General features: G+C 40.0%; 1 protein-coding gene across 3 annotated transcripts in view; it reads right to left on the bottom strand.

Annotated features, from left to right (window-relative positions):
- The window catches only part of LOC134350743 (retinol dehydrogenase 13-like), a 76,988-nt gene that overhangs the window by 50,936 nt on the left and 1,788 nt on the right, over positions 1-24,264 (bottom strand). For all 3 annotated transcript variants that reach the window (XM_063056365.1, XM_063056366.1, XM_063056367.1), the window contains exon 2: positions 1,729-1,847. In XM_063056365.1, the coding sequence (XP_062912435.1) occupies positions 1,729-1,847 (119 nt within the window). The remainder of the gene's footprint in view (positions 1-1,728; positions 1,848-24,264) is intronic.

Genomic DNA, 24,264 nt, shown 5'->3' with positions numbered 1-24,264 from the left:
ATTATGTTAGTTGGTAGAATGAACAGAGGAATGCCAAAATAGTTATTCTCCAAACAGTAAATGCAGCTCATGGGGGATGAGAGTGTTTTTTTTTGGGAGGGGGGAGGGGGCAAGGCCCTCAATGTATGGAAAGAGCACATAATGAGCATGAAATTCCAAGACCCACAAAAATGAAGATGAATGCACTGGAAGGGATAGCATTAACTTCCCATCACTGTCTGCCCTAAGGCAGTGGGACCTTCTTGAACCATTGGAGTGTGTTTTGTCACAATGCCAGCAGACGGGGCAAGTGAAAGTAAGGTGAGACCAAATCAGGATGATGGTGCAATCAAAGTTCAAAGTAAATTTATCATCGAAATATATACATGTTACCATATGCTACCTTGAGATTCATTTTATTGAGGGAATCTGAAGTTGGAGATGCTGTCATTCATCTGCCTTCCTTGTCTTCCTGGCCAGGAGGTGGTGAAGAAGTAATAAGGTATTGCTGCAGTGTATATGAAGATGTTCGAGCAGTCCCTTGGTAATGGAGCCACTGGTAATTTAGATGCCACTATATAATCAGCCATAAGACTCAAAGACACCATTTTGTCTTTGCTGAACCAGCTAGTGTGGTATAGGCCTTACCCTTTTAACAAAAAAACAACTGCTAAACTGAGAAACAGCAAGAGCAAAAGTCCACCTCAGAAGCTAATGTAAGTGTTAATAAGCCTTCTTTCCACACTACTTCAAACTAATCTAGAATCTTGTTTCCAAAGTCAATAGTGCAGGGTTTCTGTTTCCACACCAACACCATTTTACTTGACACCAGGTGAGGCAACACTCAACTCGCACAATGTTTGCTTATGGCTTCTCCATTTAGAAGGCTAACTTTACACAATCTTGAACAGCTTTAATTGATGTGGTTCTGATTAAGACCCAAAAATGATTTGCATTAACGCACCTACTAAAATTTGACTGTTGTTCAAATTATTATCACTTTGGATAATTGGAAAAATACTGCAAAATAATACTGGTAATTTATATCCTATCTCCTAATAATTAATATGTCAAACTGAATTCCTATTATTTATTGATAGCTTTTATTAACAGACATTCAAATCAGTCAATTTTCAAAGTAATCTGTAGGTTAAAGATATCTCATCACAACATGTTAGCATTAGGCATCTTTTCTTACTAAATGTAACCTGTGGGAAATTGTGAACAAGAATGACTGCTGTCCATTTGATAACTAAATCTGTATTATATGTCAAATTTTGAGACTGTGGATTTCTAGCATTAGTGATTGAGGCAAAAATAGATTGGATTAAAGAAATGGCAAATATTACAAAATAAAGTAAAACAAATAAGGGAGGAGAAAATGCAAAGAAAACATTAAAGTAATAAAATCCAGGAAATAAAATTAAAAGTATATATGAAAAAATTACACTTCATTCAAAAATTTACATTGAATGGAATCCAACCTCAGGTTAATATTTTAGGAGCTTCATAATTCCATAGACTAAACTTGAAGATGGCGCAAACAGATTGTTTATGCATTGTAACATTTTGATTTCTATGTGTAAAACTTAACACTGAGGATTTAGGACTTGGAGATAAGTTATTAAATGTTGTACATAAATGTCAGCCATTTAGTAATACATCACCTTGGCAACAGTGTTACAAAATAATGACAATGATTCAAGATGATGAACTTCCTTTTCTCCACTCTCCCCACACCCATTTTACCTCTTCTGGCCAGCTCTTGAGCAGTTTCTTTACCAATTCCAGTGTTTGCTCCAGTTATGATTATAGTCTTTCCTGAGACAGTTGCTGAACTTGGACAGTTTCCACCGGTTACATAATCTCTAAAAGGCAAATAAATCAGAGAATGAATGAATAATTACCTGGCATGCATTATCACAGAAGCAAAATTTGAAACATGTATTCCACAAATAATATGCACAGTTGATTTCAGCTCATCTTTATTGATACTAAAGTAAAAAATTTAAATAGATGAGGATCTATGTAAATGCTAATTGTAATTAGGAGAACCAATTGTAAAGGCCACAAATAGCCTGAATAGGAAAATATGCATTTGGCACAGTCAGTGTCTAAAATAGGAGTTCCTTTATTCAGACCCAAAATCTCGCTCTAAGGTACAAACAATAGCTTTTAATTTTTCACTATCATTAACTAAAATGCATATGAATTTAATTCTGCCTTTTTGTTTGCTTTGCCCTCAAACTTCACTTTGGTCAACAGAATTAGTGAATGAATGATCATATTCTCTTGGCCGCAATTATCTTTTCAAGTGCAGTTGAAATATTTCACAAACTAACAAAGGACTTTACGGTCTGGATTACATCATTCCAAAAGCTTTCTTAAAAAGCCTTGACAAAGATCTAAGTGAATAAGTGTACAGCCCACCACATCACTAAAGACTGGAGTCCTCAGTTTAAATCCAAGGCTGAGCTAGTCTCACCCAAGCAGTTATGGGAATGTTGTTGAATACCTGAACACCTTCAGCTAACAAGGAGAATGATTTAAAGTATGGTTTTCAATTTGCTAATATGACCTTGTTACGAAGTGCAAATCTGTGAAGGACAGCTGAGCACGGTGAGACTGGAAGCGTCTCAACTGGTCAAAAAACTATCTGACATTCAGTATCTACTAATCTCACATCACAAGCATGCAACTGAAGAGTTCGGTGTCCAATCAGCCACATCCAAGCAACAGCCAAGGACTTCATAACAGGATAAGGGAAAAGGTGGCCAAAATAATACTCCTTCTGCACTTCCTTTCTGAACAGATGATCTAAATCACCAACCAAAGCGTGAAAAAGAACAGATTGGTTAAGTGATAATCAGAAACACAGCCCTAACGTTTGATTAAAATACCAAGATCATATTTGGATTTACACCTATCATCAATTGCTGACATTTCTTAGGAGACCTCAATGGAGTTGTCAGAGCTACCAAAAAAGATGAACTAATGTATCATATTAGTGGAAGCTATACTGTACGTGGGTAAAACACCTTTTCCATCAAAAGTGTAAAGTATGTTTAACAGAGGGGAAAAATACAAGGAAAAAACAAAGTATCACACAGCTCAGGAGCTAAATAATTAAACAGCATACATGGAGAATTGCAATTCATCAAAAAATTCTTAATGGAACAAATCCATCTCTGGTTAATAGTTTAGGAGTTTCATAATTGCAAGCACTATACTTGAAAACTGAAAAACAGTACATGTGATTCAGAATCAGGTTTATTTATATGAAATGAAACTTGGTGCTCTGCAGCAGCAACGCAAGATTGTGAGAGCGCAAAGTCTAAACAGATACCGGCCTGGCCGAACAAACTGTGTAACTTTGCGGCAGGAGCACACGTACACCAGACCAATGCAGGTTTAAAGGCGGAACTTAGAAAATGCAACAAAGTAGGACACATACAAAGAGCATGTCGGGCAGACAAAAATAGATGGACTGCTCAGGACTACACTAATCTGCATGCTATTGATAAAAAAATCTGATAATGATGACAGTAACACAGGACTAGTTTGCCTTGAGAATTATAACGTGAAAACAATAGACAAACAATATGGTTTACACCAGAAGTGAACGGCAAATTAATTAAAATGGAATTGAATACTGGCTTGGCTATTTCAGTCATTCTACAGGATGAGTTTGAATGGCATTTTAAAAATATTGAACGGAAGCCTGCAGATATCCAACCAAGAGCTTATACTGGAGAAAAGATCATTCCTGTGGTAATGACATTCGTAACAGTGAAATGCAACAACCAACAAGCCACATTGAGCCTGTATGTGGTACATACAGGATGGTCAGCATTGTGGGGACGTGACTGGCTGAGACAACTGCAACTTGATTGGAGTCCCATCCACTGTTTACATACCACATCCCCTGCAACAGTCAACTGAAAGCAAATTAAGAAAAGTACCAGATGATGTCATAGCAGTGTTCAAGGACGGCGCTGGAAAAATCAAGCATTTCAAGGGTAAAATAATGTTAAATGAAAATGCCACACCCAAGTTTTGCAAAGCCCACCTGGTTCCCTATAGCACACATGATAAAGTAACCAGGATTTTTTCCTCACTGTTACCATTAAGTAGGAGGTACAGAAGCCTGAAGGCACACACTCAGTGATTCAGGAACAGCTTCTTCCTCTTGGTGTTTGATTCCTAAATGGACATTGAACCCGTGAACACTACCTCACTTTTTAATATATATTATTTGTTTTTTTGCACAATTTTTAATCTATTCAATATACATATACTGTAATTAATTTATTTATTATTTTCTTCTTCTTCTTCTTCTGTTTTATATATTGCATTGAACTGCTGCCGCTGCTAAGTAACAAATTTCATGACATATGCTGGTGATAATAAATCTGATTGTGGTTCTGGAGGTTGAAGTAATTTTTTTCCAAGGTTGAGTGGAGCTCATGGGCAATGCCAGTGGTCCCAGTAGCTAAGAAGAATGGGTCTGTCAGGATCTGTGGTGATTTTAAGGTCACCATCAACCCAGTACTGAAAGTAGATCAATACCCTCTGCCCAGGCTAGAGGATACCTTTGCAAACCTTTCTGGAGGAAAACAGCTGAGGCCTACCTACAAATGGAAATGGAAGAAAAGTCTAAAGTGTTTCTCACCATAAAAACTCATAAATGGCTTTATCACTATAATAGGCTTAATGTTAGAGGAGCATCTGCACCTGCTCTCTGACAGAAAGCTATGTACCAGGTGCTGCGTTACCTGGATAACATCACTGATACTGGTGAGGATAACAAGGAACATCTCCAAAATCTCAAGACAATGTTAAAAAGATGAGAAGATAATGTGCTCAGAGCACAATGTAACAAGTGTGAATTCTTTAAACCAAGCATCACTTACTGTGGTCACACCACCGACACACAAGCACTACACAAGAGTGCTGAGAAAATTCAAGCAGTGGTGGATATCTCAAGGCCAAAAGACATGTCACAGTTGTGATCCTTTTTAGGATTCATCAATTACTATAACAGGTTCCTGCCAAACCTAGTTACGGTACTCCAGCTTGAACTTAGTATCACAGATCAGGAAGAAATAGCAATGGACAAAGCATCATCAACTGGCTTTCAAAAAGGTAAAGAAAATGGTGATGTCAGACACTGTGCTCACACATTATGATCCAGATCATCCAGTGAAGTTTGCCTGTGACACCTCCCCTTATGGGATGCGTGCAGTCATGTCATAGGTTATGAGTGATGGAACTGACACCTTTCAGCTTGAGCATCACGTTCCTTTTCTGCTGCAGAGAAAAATTACGCACTGATTGACAGAGAGGCCTTGAGTCGGGTTTGGGGTGTAAAACGGTTCAACTTTGGTCTGCACCTCCATGGTACTCTCTCTCTGTTCTTCCCTTACCATATTTGCAAATGAAAACATGTTGTTTTCTCTACTTTTCTAACCCGATTGAGGGCCCATCACACAAAACATCAAGCCTGCTTCTCTCTCAACTCATGATGCTTGACTGACTGAGTGATTCAGACCCTCAGTATTTCCCATGCAACTCTGATGGAGAGGGGAAGTTAATTATCTTCAATTAACAGTTTAAGAACAAGTGTCAATATTGTGCTTGGTTGTGGTATATCACTGTATTCAATCCCAAAGAGGATTTGTATCTAATCCAGGGATTAAAAATTCCAAGATTCCAAAGAAGCAATTTTGGAGACAGAACATAGAATTTAATAGGTGATGGATAATGGACAATGAATATACAGTCAAAAATAAACACAACGCCTTTCAAAATTTCAAAATATATTATATTCATCAAAAGATAAACATAATACAAAACTTACATGCCAACATTTCTTAATATATCACATTATTCCCACTACTTTAATATGTACAGTGGATTCCAGCTAATTAGGACATCTGTTAATCGGGGCAGCTGTTTATTTGGGACAACTCTTAAAGAACAAAAACTAATCAAGAAAATAGCCGGGATTCCCCTCGTTTATTTGGGACACTATACCACTTAATTGGGACAGAAGACTGCTGCTGAAGTTTCTAACTAGCATTAGATGCACGCACTTGTGTGGCCATTAGACACTACATTGTGCTTAGTGCAAACAGTTTTTAAATAGCGTCAGTTGCGGCTGCTTCTGTGTATAAAACAATGATTTTTGTCACTGATGGTTGTCAATAAATAAGCAGTAAGACAATTCAGAACAGTTCTACTCACTGCAGTTTCAAGCATTCAGGCTTGTGGATGCCAGAAACAGTGGCTTCTGCCACTCTCGACACTTCTCTTGCGGCTGGCGCAATGAAAAGATCATGTCCACTGCAGATCTACCTGCTCTGAACCTGCACTGGGACTCTGACTAGACTCTGAATGCAAGGCTCTGAAGTCGTGCCAAGACAACACGGGCAAACACTTTCCCCACCACACTAAGTAGTTGTTACAATCACTTGGTCTTGTTTTTCTACAGTCTGACAATGTTGGCATCTCACATGTCTTGGGGGACGTGGCCTTTCTCCCAGTACAGATACAGAAGCTCATGAAGATGATGCAGCAAGGCAAGCTTCCTGTTCTTCAAGACTTTTGGGGGGGGGGGAAATTCCATCTTCCCCTGGGGCTTTCCCACTGGCGAGACAGTTGATGACTTTGCTGAGCTCCTCCATAGATGGCAACACATCAAACTCTTCCATGACTGGCAAGCGAGGCAGTGCCTCCAAGGTAGCATTGGTCACCACGTTCCAAGTTACATAAAGCTCTCGTTAGTGCTCTACCCAACCTTCAAGCTGCTTGCTCTGGTCCGTGATCACTCTCCATTCTTCAACTTCAATGGGGGGAGTCTTGGTGGCTGAAGACCCTGTTGCTGACTTGATGCCGTCAAACATCCCTCTTGCATTCCTGCTGTTGGCAGCTGATTGGATTTTGCTGCACAACTTCAGCCAGTAGTTGTTTGCATATCGTCAGGCAGTTTGCTATGCCTTGTTTCTAGCAGCTCTGAGGGCTTCACATATGCTGGTGCAGGGTAAGCCAGCAGGGTGTTTCCTCTTGGCTTCAGTCACTTGCTCCATTTTTTCCCAGTGTGCTGCTGTACTCTGTCAGTGTTCACTGTATAGCAGGTGTTGATGCGAGATTGGCCCTTAATCTTGGAATGATGGAGTCTCTTTGGCATTAGCCCCACTTTACTGACAAGGGAGTCGTCTGTGTCGCAGTCTGCTCTGTGGTAACTGCGAGTGCCAAGAACACTGCTCAGGTCCCTGCACCTGGTGATGGCAAGATCAGGCTGATGCCACTGGTGAGACCTTGGATGTCTCCAGGAGACCTTGTGCCGTTCCTTACACTGAAAATACATGTTGGTGATGCACAGCTCTAGCAGTCTCTGCGTGTTCTTGTTCATCATGCTGACGAAGGCCAAGGCAAGAAGCCCAGGCTTTGTGGTCAGCTCCAACTCTAGCGCTGAAGTCTCCAGGCAGGTACAATCCTTCAATGCTTGGGATTCTGGATAGTCTCATCCAGAGTCTCATAGAACTGGTCTTTAGTCTCTGGTGAAGAACAAGTGTTGAAGCACAGATGCTCAGGAGGTTTACAGGGCCGGAAAGTGACAATAAGCGGAGAGCAAGGATCCTTTCTGTTCCACCTGCTGGTAGTTCCATGGTGGTGATGATAGAGTTCTTCACTGCAAAACCAACCCTATACTGCCTGGGTCTTCATGAGGGAGACCCAGCCAAAAGAAGGTGTAATTGGGCTCTCTGATGGAACCATTATCCGCCAAATGGGTCTCCTGGAGGCAGGCAAAGTCAATGTTCAGCCGAGTGAGCTCCCAGTCTATGACTGCCGTTTGTGGGCATTGTTGATCTGTTGGAGATTGTCAGTCAGTTCGGGACACAAGGTGCAGATGTCCCAGCTTGCGAGGCGAAGAGCTGGCGTCTTCCTTGTTTTAATCCTTCTACCTGATGTGGACTCACAGCTTGCTTGTCGAGGTGAACTCTGAGCCCCACGCACCCAGTGAGGCAGGCAAGCAGTGGCGGGACAGTGCCTTACTGACTGGGGGCAGCCCAATCTGAGGTAGGCAATAGCTGGCCAGTGAGATGCAGTGGTGTCTCCCACCATCAGAAGAGGTCCCTGGTGCTCCTTTTCTACGCCAATTGGATGAGCTTATAACCAATAACCGATATCTTGTGACATTGATGGAGTGTCCTCTCCATAGTGGCACGGGCCTGGATGAGGGAATATGGAGGTCTTGGGCTGCCCAGACATCAAGACCCCCCTCTCAGCTTTGCTGGTAGAGTCTAATGGAAAGGAAGAGCCAATACAGTTGGTGTCAAGTGCAGCTGCAGGAATTGCCGGAAAGTGACATAGTAAGCCATCCATCCGCCTTAGACGTCCACTCCGAATCTTCCGTAAGGTTTACTCCTTAGCCTCTGCCTTTCCCAAGGGACACACAAGGCAGTGCGACTATTTACCCACAGCTTTGATGGTGTTGCTGGCAATGATTCCCTCGGCTGTTCCTCCATAACCTCCAGAAACGATTCTAGTCTCATTGAGATTTGGTCCAGAAATCATCAACTGCTGCCTGCACAGCAGCATGCTGCCATTTTTTAATCATTTAAATAATCACCTGCTCTTTGATTTTTCCTTCCAAAGTGGATGACTTTGCATTTACCAACATTGTATTCCATCTGTGAGACCTTCGCCCACTCACTTAACCTATACATATCTCTCTCTGCAGACTCTCTGTATCTTCTGCATAATTTGCTTTTCCACTCAATTTAGTGTCATCAGCAAACTTAGATACACTACACTTGGTCCTCTCTTCCAGATTGGTAACGTATATCGTGAACAGTTGTGGGCCCAGCACCGACCCCTGCAGCACATCACTCACCACTGATCGCCAACCATAGTAACACCCATGTATCCCAACTCTCTGCTTTCTATTAGTTAACCAATCCTCTATCTATGCTAATACATCAACCCCAATTCTATGCGTCCTTATCATATGGATAAGTCTTTCATGCGGCACCTTATTGAATGCCTTCCGTAAATCCAAGTAAATAATGTCCATCTGTTCCCCTCTATCCACTGAGCTCGTTATATCCTCAAAGATTTCCTGCAAGATTGTCAAACAGGACCTGCCTTTGCTGTGTATGCCTGATGGATCCATTTTTTCTTTCAGATGCCTCGCTATTTCTTCTTTAATGATAGCTTCAAGCATTTTCCCAACTACAAAGGTTAAACCAACTGGCCTACAGTTACCTGCCTTTTGCCTACATCCTTTTTTGAACAGTGGTGTGACATTCACCATCTTCCAATATGCCGGGACCTGCCCAAAGTCCAGAGAATTTTGGTAAATTAACACCAAAGCCTCTACTATAACCTCTGCCATTTCTTTCAGTAGCCTGGGATGCATTCCATCAGGACCAAAGGACTTAACTATCTTCAAGCTCACATTTGCTCATCACTACCTCTTTAGTTATAGCTATTGTATGGAGGTCCTCATATTTTAATTTAATATCTGTATTTAAATAGAATAAATTAAAATGTCTCATGTTCTCAATATTTATTGCTCATCTACTATTACTTATTTTTGTATTTGTACAATTTGACATCTTCTGCACTCTGGTTGAACGCCCAAGTTGGGCCGTCTTTCATTGATTCTATTATAGTTATTATTCTATAGACTTAAGTATGCCCACAAGAAAATGAATCTCAGGGTTGTATATGGTGACATACATGCACTTTGATAGCAGTACAATTGTAATAGTTTTTGAATATTTTACAAAGCTGTGATTGTCGGAATCCTAAAATGCCTTCTGAGAATTTCTCCAGACACTCAACCTGATGGCTTAGCTGTCGATGTATTGCAGCAGAAAATCTTTCAATTTACAACAGGGTGGCCCTGTGTTTCACAGGTAAGTAACTAGTACTGGAGACCAGCTTGTTGCTCAGGCAATCGTGGGTACGGGAGAAGAAAACCCTATATTATTGCACCACTGCCAACGGTGAAGCCTGAACTTGGAGTTTTCAACACATTTTTGAACAAAGAAACGTCAGAGTATCTGGCATTAATGATTTATGTTTAAATATTGTCAACAACCGATTTAATAAAAAAAATGCTTACTTATTCTAGATAATGGAGTAACCTGTGATAATCAGATTCCAAAGTTCTATTGCAGTGAGAATGAGAGCAGTGGCAGTTTACTGATCAGAGTAACATAGAGAAATCTTATTGTAGCACCATTCATTGGCACTATGGGAAACTTTTCAGTTAACCTTTAACTTGTGATGTCTTAGCTCGAAAAGGTTTTAACTTTTCTCAATGGAGCACATGATTCTTTTAATAATTACTGACGTAATTTAAACCAAAACTCATGAAGGCAGTTTGTTGTAACAAGTTTCAGTGCTTGGTAACAACACTGACTTATTTAAGATCTGATGATAGAAATTTAAAAACTGATATATTAAAATAAGTACATTCAATAGTAAATTGCTATGTAATAGTGAATTACCATAGAGGCAGATATATTAGGAAGGTTTAAGAAATTCTTAGATGACCACATGGATGAAAGAAAAATGGAGGGCTATGTGGAGGCGGGGGAAGCGGAAGAGTTAGATTGACTTTGAGTAGGTTAAAAGGTCGTACAACATCTTGGGCTGAATGACCTGTACTCTACTGTTTTATGTTCATAAGTAGTTCTCTTATTTGTGAAAATGACGCACTTATCAGAGATGATTAAGAATGTTTCATCCGAATTCTTTTGGATGTTATTTTGTTTGTTTAGCATGCCCTTTACATTCTTGGCAATGGCCCATCTCTGATCTCACAGAACAAGATGTCAAACTACACCTTGGGGTCATTAGCTACAGGCTACAAAATGCAAATTTTCAGTACCACCTCCATTTTTCATTCTTTGGCAATGTGCCAGACTTTCCAACCTGGAAAAGGCCAAGGCCTAAGGAAGGCAAATTCAGACAAATTAATTGCAAGATAAAGAAGCATTTTCCTTTGGAGATAAGGCAGTGAGGTGGCAAAAATATTGAATTAGTATTTAAACGCCTGGATTATTGATCTGCAGATATGTTTGAATCCCTACATAGCAGCGGAAAAACTCAAATTCAAGTAAATAAATGAACCTAGGATTAAAAAGCCAGCATCATTAATGCTACTGAGAAACTATCAGATGGCTATAAAAATGTAACAAGTTCACTAATATGTTATAGAAAGGAAATCTACCATCTTTTCCTGATCTGGCCTGTGTGAGACTCCAGAGCTGCTAATTTAGACGATTCTTCCTCATTATTTGAAACAACCTGGAAAGCTACTCGGTGTACTGAACAATGAGGGATTGATTGACACTAAAGGGCAGCTATATTAGCAACTTAGATAGGTAAACCGTCAGGATTAAATTTTCCCATTATATTATGAACTGATCATTAAGTATAAATGCTCCAGTGCAAAGAGAGTTCACAATTCTTCAACGGCTTGTAGGCTTTGTTTATTCGTGGAAGATGAATGATTCATGTACAGAAGTACTGATTTCCACTTTTCACGTACAAAGTCCATGCAAGGCTTAGTTACAACATTAAATCAGCACCAGACGTTCTGTCATACAAGGCATTGCTTTTCTTGGAAAGTTCATATAAGACTATTCTTATTTAATAAGCACAGCTTATTCTTTTGCCTTATAGCCAGCTGACAAACATTTTACAACTGGATGTTGTACAATTTATTTTTGTTCAGCAACCAAGGAACTGTCTGGTTGTTGTGCTGTATGGAGTAATATATTAGGAGAAAATATTAATTCAAACACCCTTAAGTTATGTGTAATATTAACATAATATTTTAAAATCACTTGGCGATTTATTTTAAAGAATATCAGGAGAATGATTTTATACTATTGTTCTGTATTGTTAAAATAACTATTAAGAGGGCAGTAACTAACCAAATAGATTACTGATGTACTGCAATAGATTAACCCTTATAGTTTTTCAGGATTTCATTTAGTTTGTTCTACTCGTCTTGAAGTTATACCTGCTTTGAATGCTAAAGATATTTTATTTTATGAGAAGGCTTTGTTTAACTATTGTCTATGTAGAATCATCCAAAACAGGAAATATAAAGAAAACTACTAAGAGAATGATCTTATCAGTAAATGTTAGCCAGAAGATTCAAAGATATTATTTATTAAGAATTCTGCATTCTCTGTAGGGCAGTAGAAGGCAAGGGGAGTTGCAAATGATTTTGTTTTTCTCTCCTGGTATCTTAGCCACACTGCATTACAACCAAATAGCTCAACATCATTTAATCTACTCCAAAATTAACTTTTATTACTTCAGAAATAAGTCAAAACTGCCATTTCTAGTGGAGGCTACAAAGATTTCAATAAGTGCAGGGATTTTGGTCAGCTGCATATCCAGTTCGGTTGGAGTACTATTTTGTATTCAGCTGAAAAAACTTAACAATCTATTAAAAACTCAAGGCATATATAATAGCAGAGCAGTAGGGCTAGCAGCAACAGATTAAAGTTGCATTATTTCAAGACTGGATTGTGTAATTAGGGAATCAAAGGTCTTTGCCATAACCTCTCCCTCCCCCCTCCAATGAAGAACAAAGTTCTTGAATATTTCTGATAACACACATAAAAGATGCTGGTGAACGCAGCAGGCCAGGCAGCATCTATAGGAAGAGGTACAGTTGATGTTTCGGGCCGAGACCCTTCACCAGGACTTCCAGCATCTGCAGATTTCCTCGTGTTTGAATATTTCTGATGTTTACAACTGGGAAGAATGTAAAAAAATCTTCTTTCTTAGCATGATGGATTGGTTTCTACCGCTTGATCTCTATAAGGTCTAATCACTAGGACATTGAGATGTTTACTATACTGTTTACATATCTGCACACTACATGCATTTTGAACTATGTTTCATAAACTTATTGGTGGTAATATTTTATGTTCCGTGTGCGATGTGTTTTGTGGGTGCACCATGGTCCAGAGGTACATTATTTCATTTAGTTGATAACAAGTACACTCAGATTACAATAAACTTGAATGAGACTAACGATGCCTCATTGAAACCTAGACTTAGGTTGGGTAAATAAGTGGTAAAAGGTGCAGCCTGTTGAATGAAGACAACTTTTTTTTTAGAAGTCCTCAGCGTTTCTATTTCAGATCTCACTATTCTCCTATCACAAAGGATGCTTTAAGAAGGAAAATGATAGAAGAACTGGCCTCTCTTGTGCAGAGAAAAGGACATGCCTTAAACTCAGTGAACTTCAAAGGCAACACCCAATTGGTATTGATTCAATATGTAAGAATTCCTATCTGAAAACGTAAGCTGAATTACTTCGAAAACTGTTGTTGTAACCAAAGGAACAGTATGATTGCTTTTTTTTTCCCCCACCTGGGCATTGCTGTCAGACTGTCCCTGAGGCACTTGACGGCAATGAACCATGAGCTTAAAATTAATTGGGTATTAAGATGGTTCTTTTTGGATTTGTAAACTATCTTTTTGAACATCAGTTGGATACTCTGGATTTCCACCCTTTGTCCCTTACAGGCCTATTATGGTTAGCCTCCACATTGTCTTGGGAGGAAGCCTTTAAGCAATTAAAGTAATGTAGAAAATTGGAATGCTGACATAATGGACTTGCATAATGTTTTCTCCAAGTTACTTCCATGCTTCCCGAGCAGCCATTTTGTTTTAATAATAATGTACTCTTTTGGCATGCCAGTAACCTTCAATTTCCATATTCCTCAAATAAGATCAGAAAAGCTCCATAGGGAATGGAACGTCTATTTAAATAAAATTAATGAGCAGGATAATTGAATAATTAAAAACAGGGTGGATTTTACAAGATTTATCGGTCCCATGCTGTTTAATTTACATTCATACCCCATACTCCTTGTATAAATCTAGAAATTCGTTTACTTAAAACATTTGTATAATTACCTTTATAAATTTTTTCAAACAGGAAATGATTTTACTGCTCTTCCAGCTATTGAATTCCTAATGATAGAAACTGTGTGAAATAATTTCCTTTACAGTTCTTTTGTTTATTATTGTAGACCTGAGACAACAAGTCCAACCAATTAACCAGAGGAAACAGTTTTGTCATATTTTCTCCATCAAAACTGATCATAATCTGGAACAGCTTCACTGGGTCTCCTCTTTAGACTTAAAGGAAAGGAACCCTAGCTTCTTCAATCTCATATTATTCTGGTAAAGCACCTCTATAGAAAATTGCTACCATCCTGAACTATAGCAGCTGGAATGCTACACTACACTCCAAATGAAACCTGATTAGCCAGCACGAATGCATCTCTGCATTGTTAAAGTCAATAATACAGGTCATGTTTTATTAGAACTGGAAAATGCTGGAGATCCAGCAGGTTTTAAACAAGTAAAAAGCAAAGGGAGTAGGTATAAGCTGAACACAGTTTGTGAAATGCTCCAAGATACAAGAGGTTAAATATCAAAATGGATAATAAGTTTTATTTTGAACTTTGTTATCATAGTACATACATGTCACCACATAAACCCTGAGATTCTTTTTCTGTGGGCATACTTGGAAATCTATAGAACAAAAACTGCAAACAGTAAACATCAGGAACTGTTAACTGTAAACTCTACAAATTCAGATATAAATAAATACCAATAAATGATGAGCATGAAATAGCAATATAAAAGAGTCCTTAAATGAGTGTAGTTATCCCCTTTTGTTCAAGAGCCTGATGGCTGAGGAGCAGTAATTATTCTTGAACCTGGTCTTCCATGTAATTACACTTAGAATTTTCCCATATAACAGCATTTTCGAAAGAGGATACAAATCATTGTAGAATTAATATTTCCCAATCTAACATCCAATTTGCAAATATATTAATTTTCTGCCTTTTAAATGTCACCTTTTCTGATTTTTTTAATCCTATAAACCACTCTGAGAGTGAGAGTGAGCTAATAGTCTCCTTCCAGACTTCGCCAGTGTCACCATCTAAACAAGTGGACTGAGAATGAGAGATATGTTGTGTGTGGAAAAACTACCACTCCACTCCCTGTTTCTTTCTGGCAGTGATATAGAGATTGATTTATTGATTTATTCCTTCTTGTTCTTCCTTAATGTGACATAAATAAACCGAAGCAAAACTCCTTCAGCACAAGTATTCTTACATACAAAATGAATGAACCTTCACTTAAAGGACTGAACCAATCCAAAAAGGCCGCTCACCATTATCTTCTCAGGGGCAATTAAGAAAGGCAATAAAAGCTGAGGCAGTCACTTCCCACAGACGAATAATAAAGTAGAAAATGGTGGTGATTTATCGCTAGGACTCAAAAGCAACTATGAATGAGGATGCTTCATACTGAAAACAAAGCATAATTAGAAGATTAAGAGACCCCTCCACTTTCCTATTCTGGCTTCGTCCCCCTTCCTTTCCAGTCCTGATGAAGGGTCTCAGCCCGAAATGTCAACTACTTATTCCCCTCCATTGATGCTGCCTGATCTGCTGAATTTCTCCAGTATTGTGTGTGTTACTCTAGATTTCCAGTATCTGCAGAATCTCTTGTGTTTATAATTAGAAGAGTGATTTTTAACAAAAAATAAAATAAGTGATTTGGTCTTAAATCTGCTTTACTGATTTTGAGGAAGATATTGTAAGGAAATCCATCAAAACTCATGGAAGAACCATGAAACTGAGGGCTGTCTGTTCTTTCTGGTGGATGTAAAAGATCCAATTATTTCATAAAACAGTGAAGGAGCTTGCACTGGTGTACTGGCCAATAATTATTTTTCACCATCATGTAAAAGAAAAGGATCCCATTATAAGGCTTTAAGAAGATAGGCTATTCCCTGAAGTGCATTGCTATGGTACAAGACAAGTCAATTTACTCATAAATATGTAATAGACATTTTTTTTAAAAAAGCAAGAATTTTATAACTGCACGTTTTGAGTTTCATTTCAAGTACCATGCTTTCAGTTTCATTTCAAGTACCAATCATATTTACAAAAACTAGGCATAGATTTTACATCCCATCCTCACTGAGGATATTTCAGAAAGCAGAAGTACTTTTCCTTGTGCTTATGCTTGCAAGAATGCTGTCAGCCTGGGAACTGAGCTTTTGCATTTCTATTAAAGTCCATCAAGAACATTAAACCTTTCTGGGTTAAGTGCAACAATGTTTAAATGCAGAGCATGTCTTCGTTTACTAACCTTTATTAATGGGTTTCCAATTTATTTTCAGAGGGTTCCCCTTCCCCCACATTCATCAACAATGCTACTTCCATTTCCTGCTCTGATCATGGCCTTAGGAGTTCTCAGCTATAATATACACTCAGTGACCATGTTACCAGGTACCTCCTCTACCTAATAAAGTGGCCATTGAGTGTATGTTCTGCTGCTCTAGGGCTTCCACCTTAAGGTTTAACATGTTGTGCATTCATAGATGCTTTTCTGCACACCACTGTTGCCTTCCTGTCAGCTTGAACCAGTCTGGTCATTCTCTTCTGAACTCTCTCATTAACAAGGTGTTTATGTCCACAGAATTGCCACTCACTGGATTTAAAAAAAAAACATTTTTTATACCATTCTATGTGAACTCTAGCGACTGTTGTGCATGAAAATCCCAGGAAATCAGCAGTTTCTGAGATACAGTATTCAAAACAACCCTGTCTGGCACCAACAATCATTCCACAGTCAAAGTCACTTAGATCATATTTCTTCCCCATTCTGGTGTTTGGTCTGAACAACTGATCCTCTTGACCATGTCTGCATGCTTTTGTGCATTGAGCTGCTGTCACATGATTAGATATTTGCATTAAAAAGCAGGTGTACGGGTGTTCCTAATGAAGTGGCCACTGAGTACATGTTCAAAGTTCAAAGTAAATTTATTATCAAAGTACATATATGTCCCAATATACTACCCAGAGATTCATTTTCTTCTGGGCATTCACAGTAAATACAAAGAAACACAATGCAATGAAAAACTACACAAAAACACTGATAAACAATGTGCAAGGCCAATAAACTTTGCAAAAAAACCCAAAATTTATTAATAATAAACAAATAAGCAATAAATGTTGAAAATACAAGTTGAAAAGTCCTTGAAATTGAGTCTTGAAACTGGTTGTAGAATCAGTTCAGTGCTGGAGTAAGTGAATGAGTGATTACTTCCTCTAGTTCAAGAGCTTGATAGTTGAGGGTTAATAACTGTTCCTGAATCTGGTGGTGTGGGACCTGAGGTTCCTGCTTGATGGCAGCAGCGAGAAGAGAGCAAGGCCTAAATGGTGGGGGTCTTTGATGATGAATGCTGCTTTCCTGCAATGTGCTCGATGGTGCAGAGGGTTTTACCCATGACGGGCTGGGCTACATACACAACTTCTAGTAGGCTTTTCTGCTCATGCACTGGTGTTTCCATATCATGCCATGATGCAATCAGTCAGTGTACTCTCCACCACAAGTCTATAGAAGTTTGTATAAAGCTTTAGATGCCATGCCAGATCTTTGTAAAGTTCTAAGCAAGCAGAGGCACAGTCATGCCTTCTTTGCAATAGCAGTACTGGACCATGACAGATTTTCTGAAATGATAGTGCCAAGTAATTTAAAGTTGATAATCTACTCCACCTCTGATCCCCTGATGAGGTCTGGTTCATGTGAACTTAGGGCCCAAGATAAGCTATCAATGAGATTTTTGCAACTAAATCATAATATTTAACATTGGCTACATTTGGGAATATATTTACTATGAAAATGATAAAACCAATGTTTATAATGTGCCCTATAAAGTAATGATTAACTCCTTATGACACCAGCAAATAAGTAGTAATGATCCAGTGATTATATTTCCATCATTTTTACTTTATGTTACTAGTGCGGTGACTAGTGGGGTACCGCAAGGCTCAGTGCTGGGACCCCAGTTGTTTACAATATATATTAATGACTTGGATGAGGGAATTAAATGCAGCATCTCCAAGTTTGCGGATGACACGAAGCTGGGTGGCAGTGTTAGCAGTGAGGAGGATGCTAAGAGGATTCAGGGTGACTTGGATAGGTTGGGTGAGTGGGCAAACTCATGGCAGATGCAATTTAATGTGGATAAATGTGAAGTTATCCACTTTGGTGGCAAAAATAGGAAAACAGATTATTATCTGAATGGTGGCCGATTAGGAAAAGGGGAGGTGCAACGAGACCTGGGTGTCATTATACACCAGTCATTGAAAGTGGGCATGCAGGTACAGCAGGCGGTGAAAAAGGCGAATGGTATGCTGGCATTTATAGCGAGAGGATTCGAGTACAGGAGCAGGGAGGTACTACTGCAGTTGTACAAGGCCTTGGTGAGACCACACCTGGAGTATTGTGTGCAGTTTTGGTCCCCTAATCTGAGGAAAGACATCTTTGCCATAGAGGGAGTACAAAGAAGGTTCACCAGATTGATTCCTGGGATGGCAGGACTTTCATATGAAGAAAGACTGGATGAACTGGGCTTGTACTCGTTGGAATTTAGAAGATTGAGGGGGGATCTGATTGAAACGTACAAGATCCTAAAGGGATTGGACAGGCTAGATGCAGGAAGATTGTTCCCGATGTTGGGGAAGTCCAGAACGAGGGGTCACAGTTTGAGGATAGAAGGGAAGCCTTTTAGGACCGAGATTAGGAAAAACTTCTTCACACAGAGAGTGGTGAATCTGTGGAGTTGGATATGGCCCTTGTGGCTACAGGGGTCAGGGGGTATGGAGGGAAGGCTGGGGCGGGGTTCTGAGTTGGATGATCAGCCATGATCATAATAAATGGCGGTGCAGGCTCGAAGGGCCGAATGGCCTACTCCTGCACCTATTTTCTATGTTTCTATGTTTACTATCCAGTCATTCCTACATTTGTTAATCATATTATTAGAGGAAAGAGAAAATATAGTAGCTGGGGCTTATAGAACACAATTGTAAAAAAAAGCCAAATTCACTTCTCCAGTTTATCATATACTTCTCCATTTTAAATGTACCAAATTCCAAATCATTAGATAATCGCCAACACTATTATACCTTTTCATTGGACTTTGAAACTGAAATCCTGACATTCTTCAGAATCACTTCTATAATTAGAAGATTTTAAAACCAATTATAGTATCATCTAAAGACTCTATGAGACCTATAGAACAGATGGTGGATTGACAGTGCAAGGCGGTTCAGTACCTTGCTGGCAGCCACAGCACGCATGCTCTTCAGTGTTGCTATGGCACTCAATGGCCTAAAAACTCAAGACACCTCCCCACCAAGAGCCTGGAACAGGGGTGAGCTCATTAGGCAAAGTTATAGCTTAGAGACCTTCTCAGTTACAATTCTATCCCTGAAGTGAACAGCCTTAACTCCATCCCACAGAAAGCTATTTGGTCAAATTTTGCTACATCTCTTGACTGACAAGAAGTCACAAAGGCTACACACCAAATAAAAAAATAATAAAGTCCAGAGAGCAGACAGAATCCCTGCTTGAGCTCATTAAAAAAAACCCTCAGTAACCCAAACAACAGGAAGTCTACAGATGCTGTAAATTCAAGCAACATACATCAAAGTTGCTGGTGAACGCAGCAGGCCAGGCAGCATCTATAGGAAGAAGCGCAGTCGACGTTTCAGGCCGAGACCCTTCGTCAGGACCTGACGAAGGGTCTCGGCCTGAAACGTCAACTGCGCTTCTTCCTATAGATGCTGCCTGGCCTGCTGCGTTCACCAGCAACTTTGATGTATGTTCCCTCAGTAACCCTCTGTTTCAGTCACAGATATACAATCCCATTATCTGCATTTGATCAGGGACATCAAAGTTGGAATAGAATTTATTTAAATCTTACATTCATCCCACAATATGAGGGAGTAAAAGTCTTTGTGTTATGACTCCAGACATGGGAATTTAAAAGTCTAATGGTTTGTAGAAAGAAGCTGTCCCATAGCCTGTCGGTCCTGGCTTTAATGCTGTGGTACCATTTACCAGATGGAAGTAGCTGAAACAATTTATGGTTGGGGTGATGGGTGCCCCAATGATCTTCCAGGCCTTCTTTCTGCACCTGCTGCTATAAATGTCCTCAATGGAGGGAAGTACACATTCACAGATGTGCTGGGCTGCCCATACCACTCTCTGCAGTGCCCAGTGATCAAGGTTGGTGCAGTTTCCATACCAGGCGGTGATACAGCCAGTCAGTATGCTCTCAATGGTGCCTCTGTAGAAGGTCTTGAGGACCTGGTGGCCCACCCCAAACTTCTTTGGTCGCCTGAGGTGGAAGAGACGTTGTTGTGCTTTTTTGCCACAAAGCCAGTGTGTACAGTCCGGGAGAGATCATCGGTGATGTGTATACCAACGAACTTGAAACGACTCACCCTGTAAACTGCAGACCTATTGATGTTGATCGGTACGAGCCTGCCTCCATTCCTCCCATAATCCACAATCAGCTCTTTTGTTTTTTGGACACTGAGGGAGAGGTTGTTATCTTGGCACCACTGTGTCATATCCATGACCATCTGCGAGGGAAGGATATCCTGCACACTGCCATGGAGAAGGTCATTGCCAAGGTCCTCCTCAAGAGGCTGCTCCAAATGACTGAGGCACTGCTCCCTGACTTGCAGTGTGGTCTAAAAGCCACCACTTTACCAGTCCAACAGAAATGCAGGTAGCAACACCAACCATTATACCTGGCCTTTGGCTCAATCAGGAGGGACTGTAGAAAACCCCCTTCAAATTCAGCAGCCAACTGAAATTTGTCATCACTTCCATAACATAATGTCATAGAAGCCATGTTCCTAATCAGTAGATCTACAACAGCCATGTCTCAGTGACCACAGATGTCAAACAACCCTGCATCATTGCCCCAGCACCTTTCTTGCTACCTTGTTGCATCTTACCTCCAACAAACTTCCTCATAGTGAAGATAATCTTCAAAGTAAATTTATTATCAAAGTACATATATGTTACCCTGAGATTCATTTTCTCAGGGAATCTTCAAAGTAATGGGAGATTGTTCCAGAACCAAGGATACTCAAATATCAGCAGCAGAGCTGAGCTGCAGTAAGCAGATAATGCTTACATTTGCATGTACCCAGACATTGTTGGCTTGTTCACTTAAAGCACCCAAGAGGATGGGTATTACATTCAACACTCACAAGGCACAGGTCATTTGCTAACCTGATGCACAACACTGCCCTCGGACAATAAAGGTTCATGGCGAGACCTGGAAACATGAACCAATATCAGTGTCTTCATCCAGACCAATGACCCCTGCGCTGAGGCCCTAATTATACTCAGTGTGAGCTGTTGGGCTAACCACACTGTGTGCACACCTGACACCAGACTTCCAAAACAGACATTCTGTTTCAAGTTCTGCCACTGAAATGGATTATGAGGCAGACAGGGGAAGCCTCTTTAATAATATACAGTGTCCCCACAAACCATTAGGAAAACTGGGCAAATGACCATCCCAAATGGAGGATGAGCATTTTGGGATTGTATTAAGAGCTTCAAGTCCAGACACACAGAACTCCTGCTTAGACAGAAAAAAAGAGCACACCACATCACCACTCAACTGCCCAACCCACTGACCCTTTTAGACAACCCTGCTCCTTCTATGGAATTCTGCCCTTTCCACATTGACCTTGTAACCCACAGCACCCACAAAACAAGAGGGCAAGCCACCATTGATCCCATGGAAAAGAGGGGAAAGAGGAAAAACAACTTGTTTGACTCCATTGGTAAAGTTCTTCACTAAAAGGAAATAGATTGGAAAGCTCTAAGCAGTGCTTAAAACCTGTTAAATTTCTAATTTTATCATTTCTAATGAAAGGTCCTTAATTTAAATAATTTTGAGGATGTGACTAAGCACATTGATGAAGGTACAGCAGTAGATGTAGTGTATATGGATTTCAGCAAGGCATTTGATAAGGTACCCCATGAGAAAGTAGGGAGGCATGGGATCTAAGGGGACATTGCTTTGTGGGTCCAGAACTGGCTTACCCACAGAAGGCAAAGAGTGGTTGCAGACGGGTCATATTCTGCGTGGAGGTTGGTGACCAGTGGTGTGCCTCAGGGATCTGTTCTGGGACCCCTACTCTTCGTGATTTTTATAAATAACCTGGATGAGGAAGTGGAGAGATGGGTTAGTAAAGTTGCTGATGGCACAAAGGTTGGGGGTGTTGTGGATAGTGTGGAGGGCTATCAGAGGTTACAGCAGGACATCGATAGGATGCAAAACTGGGCTGAGAAGTGGCAGATGGAGTTCAACCAGATAAGTGTGAGGTGGTTCATTTTGGTCAAATATGATGGCAGAATATAGCATTAATGGTAAGACTCTTGGCAGTGTGGAAGATCAGAGGGATCTTGGGATCCGAGTCCATTGGACACTCAAAGCTGCTACGCAGATTGAATCTGTAGTTAAGAAGGCATACGGTGCATCGGCCTTCATCAGTCGTGGGATTGAGTTTAAGAGCCGAGAGGTAATGTTGCAGCTATATAGGACCCTCGTCAGACCCCACTTGGAGTACTGTGCTCAATTCTGGTCATCTCACTATAGGAAGGACGTGGAAACCATAGAAAGGGTGCAGATGAGATTTACAAGTATGTTGTCTGGATTGGGGAGCATGCCTTATGAGAATAGGTTGAGTGAACTCAGCCTTTTCTCCTTGGAGTGACGGAGGATGAGAGGTGACTTGATAGAGGTGTACATGATAATATGAGGCATTGATCCTGTGGATAGTCAGAGGCTTTTCGCCAGGGCTGAGATGGCTAGCAGGAGAAGGCATAGTTTTAAGGTGCTTGGAAGTAGGTACAGGGGAGATGTCCGGGTAAGTTGTTTTTTTTTAAAAACGCAGAGAGAGTGGTGAGTGCGTGGAATGGGCTGCTGGTGGCGGTGGTGGAGGCGGAAACGACAGGGTCTTTTAAGAGACTCCTGGATGGCTACATGGAGCTTAGAAAAATAGAGGGCTATGGGTAAAGCCTAGGTATTTCTAAGGTAGGCACGTGTTCAGCACAGCTTTGTGGGCTGAAGGGCCTGTATTGTGCTGTAGGTTTTCTATGTTTCTATGTAATCAATTCTCTCATTCTGTACCTATAATTTCATGTGACACTAGGCCAACAGCTCTTGATAGCTATACAACAAACACACTGAAAACAAGCACAAGTTAGCAAACTGTAAATATATGCAATAATGCTAGAAGCATTCCAACTTTATAAATGGAAGTTGGCTGAAAGACTAGGAAGACAATGAATAGCATAAATAACACATTCCCAAATTACTGGCATCCTTTCCAGTCCTGATGAAGGGTCTCGGCCTGAAACGTCAACTGTTTATTCATTTCATAGATGCTGCCTTAACTGCTGAGTATTTTGTGTATATTACTCTGGATTTCTAGCATCCAATGAATCTTTTGTGCTTATTACTTTATCTAAACTGCTCAATTTGAAGTGAAAGCAAGATTAAAGAATGATTATTAAACATACTGAATTAAACTGACTAATAGCACTTTAAAGGAAGTTCTCAGAGAAGAACTGTTGCTCTAAATAACTGTTACAATTTCAATCTGTGGTCAGGCTCATCTAGATCAAGCAAATTCTAACAAGACATGCTTTATAGGATTTGTGATGGATATTCACTTTCCAGGGCCCAAGAGGTTGATTGCTTAAGTCAGCTTTCGGCTACATGGCCAAAGGGTGAGTTGCTGGTGATAAAGTTAAACTTTTAGCAAATATTGTTTGCACAGTCTTTTGTTGTAAACAAGAAATAATCACCAGCTATTAATGTAAATTGCAAGCAGCAATCAGTTTGAAGTTGGAGATGCAGCTTTGTAAAGTAAAGTGACCAGGAGACTTGTCTCCAGTAGCCACACACAATACAGTGGGGTTAGATAACTCACCACATCAAACACAGTTACAGTTTGGGAGGTTTGTGTAACAGGACAGCATTAATTGTGGGTGACTGGGATCTCAGCTACCAAAAGCTTTTAGGACCATCTGTGTAAGTTACTTTGTCCCAGCAAGTTACCTGGAAGACATCACATACAGATGATGTCATAAAGTAGAAAAATAGTATAAATATCAGAAAGGCAGGGGGAGGGGGTTGTTAGGAGTGACAAAGAGAATAAGAGAAAGCTGGGGTTACAGAAAGAAGAAACAGAATTCATTTCTCAACCTTCAGTTACTGCAATGGACGACTTCTTCATCTGTAACTCGTTCGCATGTTCTTTTAGTTTATAAGAATTGTACTTATGTTTGGAAATTCTTTGTACTTTGTAAATCTTTTATAAAGTA

This window comes from Mobula hypostoma, chromosome 8 (genome assembly GCF_963921235.1).
Source record: "Mobula hypostoma chromosome 8, sMobHyp1.1, whole genome shotgun sequence".
Taxonomy (NCBI): domain Eukaryota; kingdom Metazoa; phylum Chordata; class Chondrichthyes; order Myliobatiformes; family Myliobatidae; genus Mobula; species Mobula hypostoma.
The sequence above is the reverse complement of the archived record's forward strand: the minus strand, read 5'-3'. Positions and strand labels throughout refer to the sequence as shown.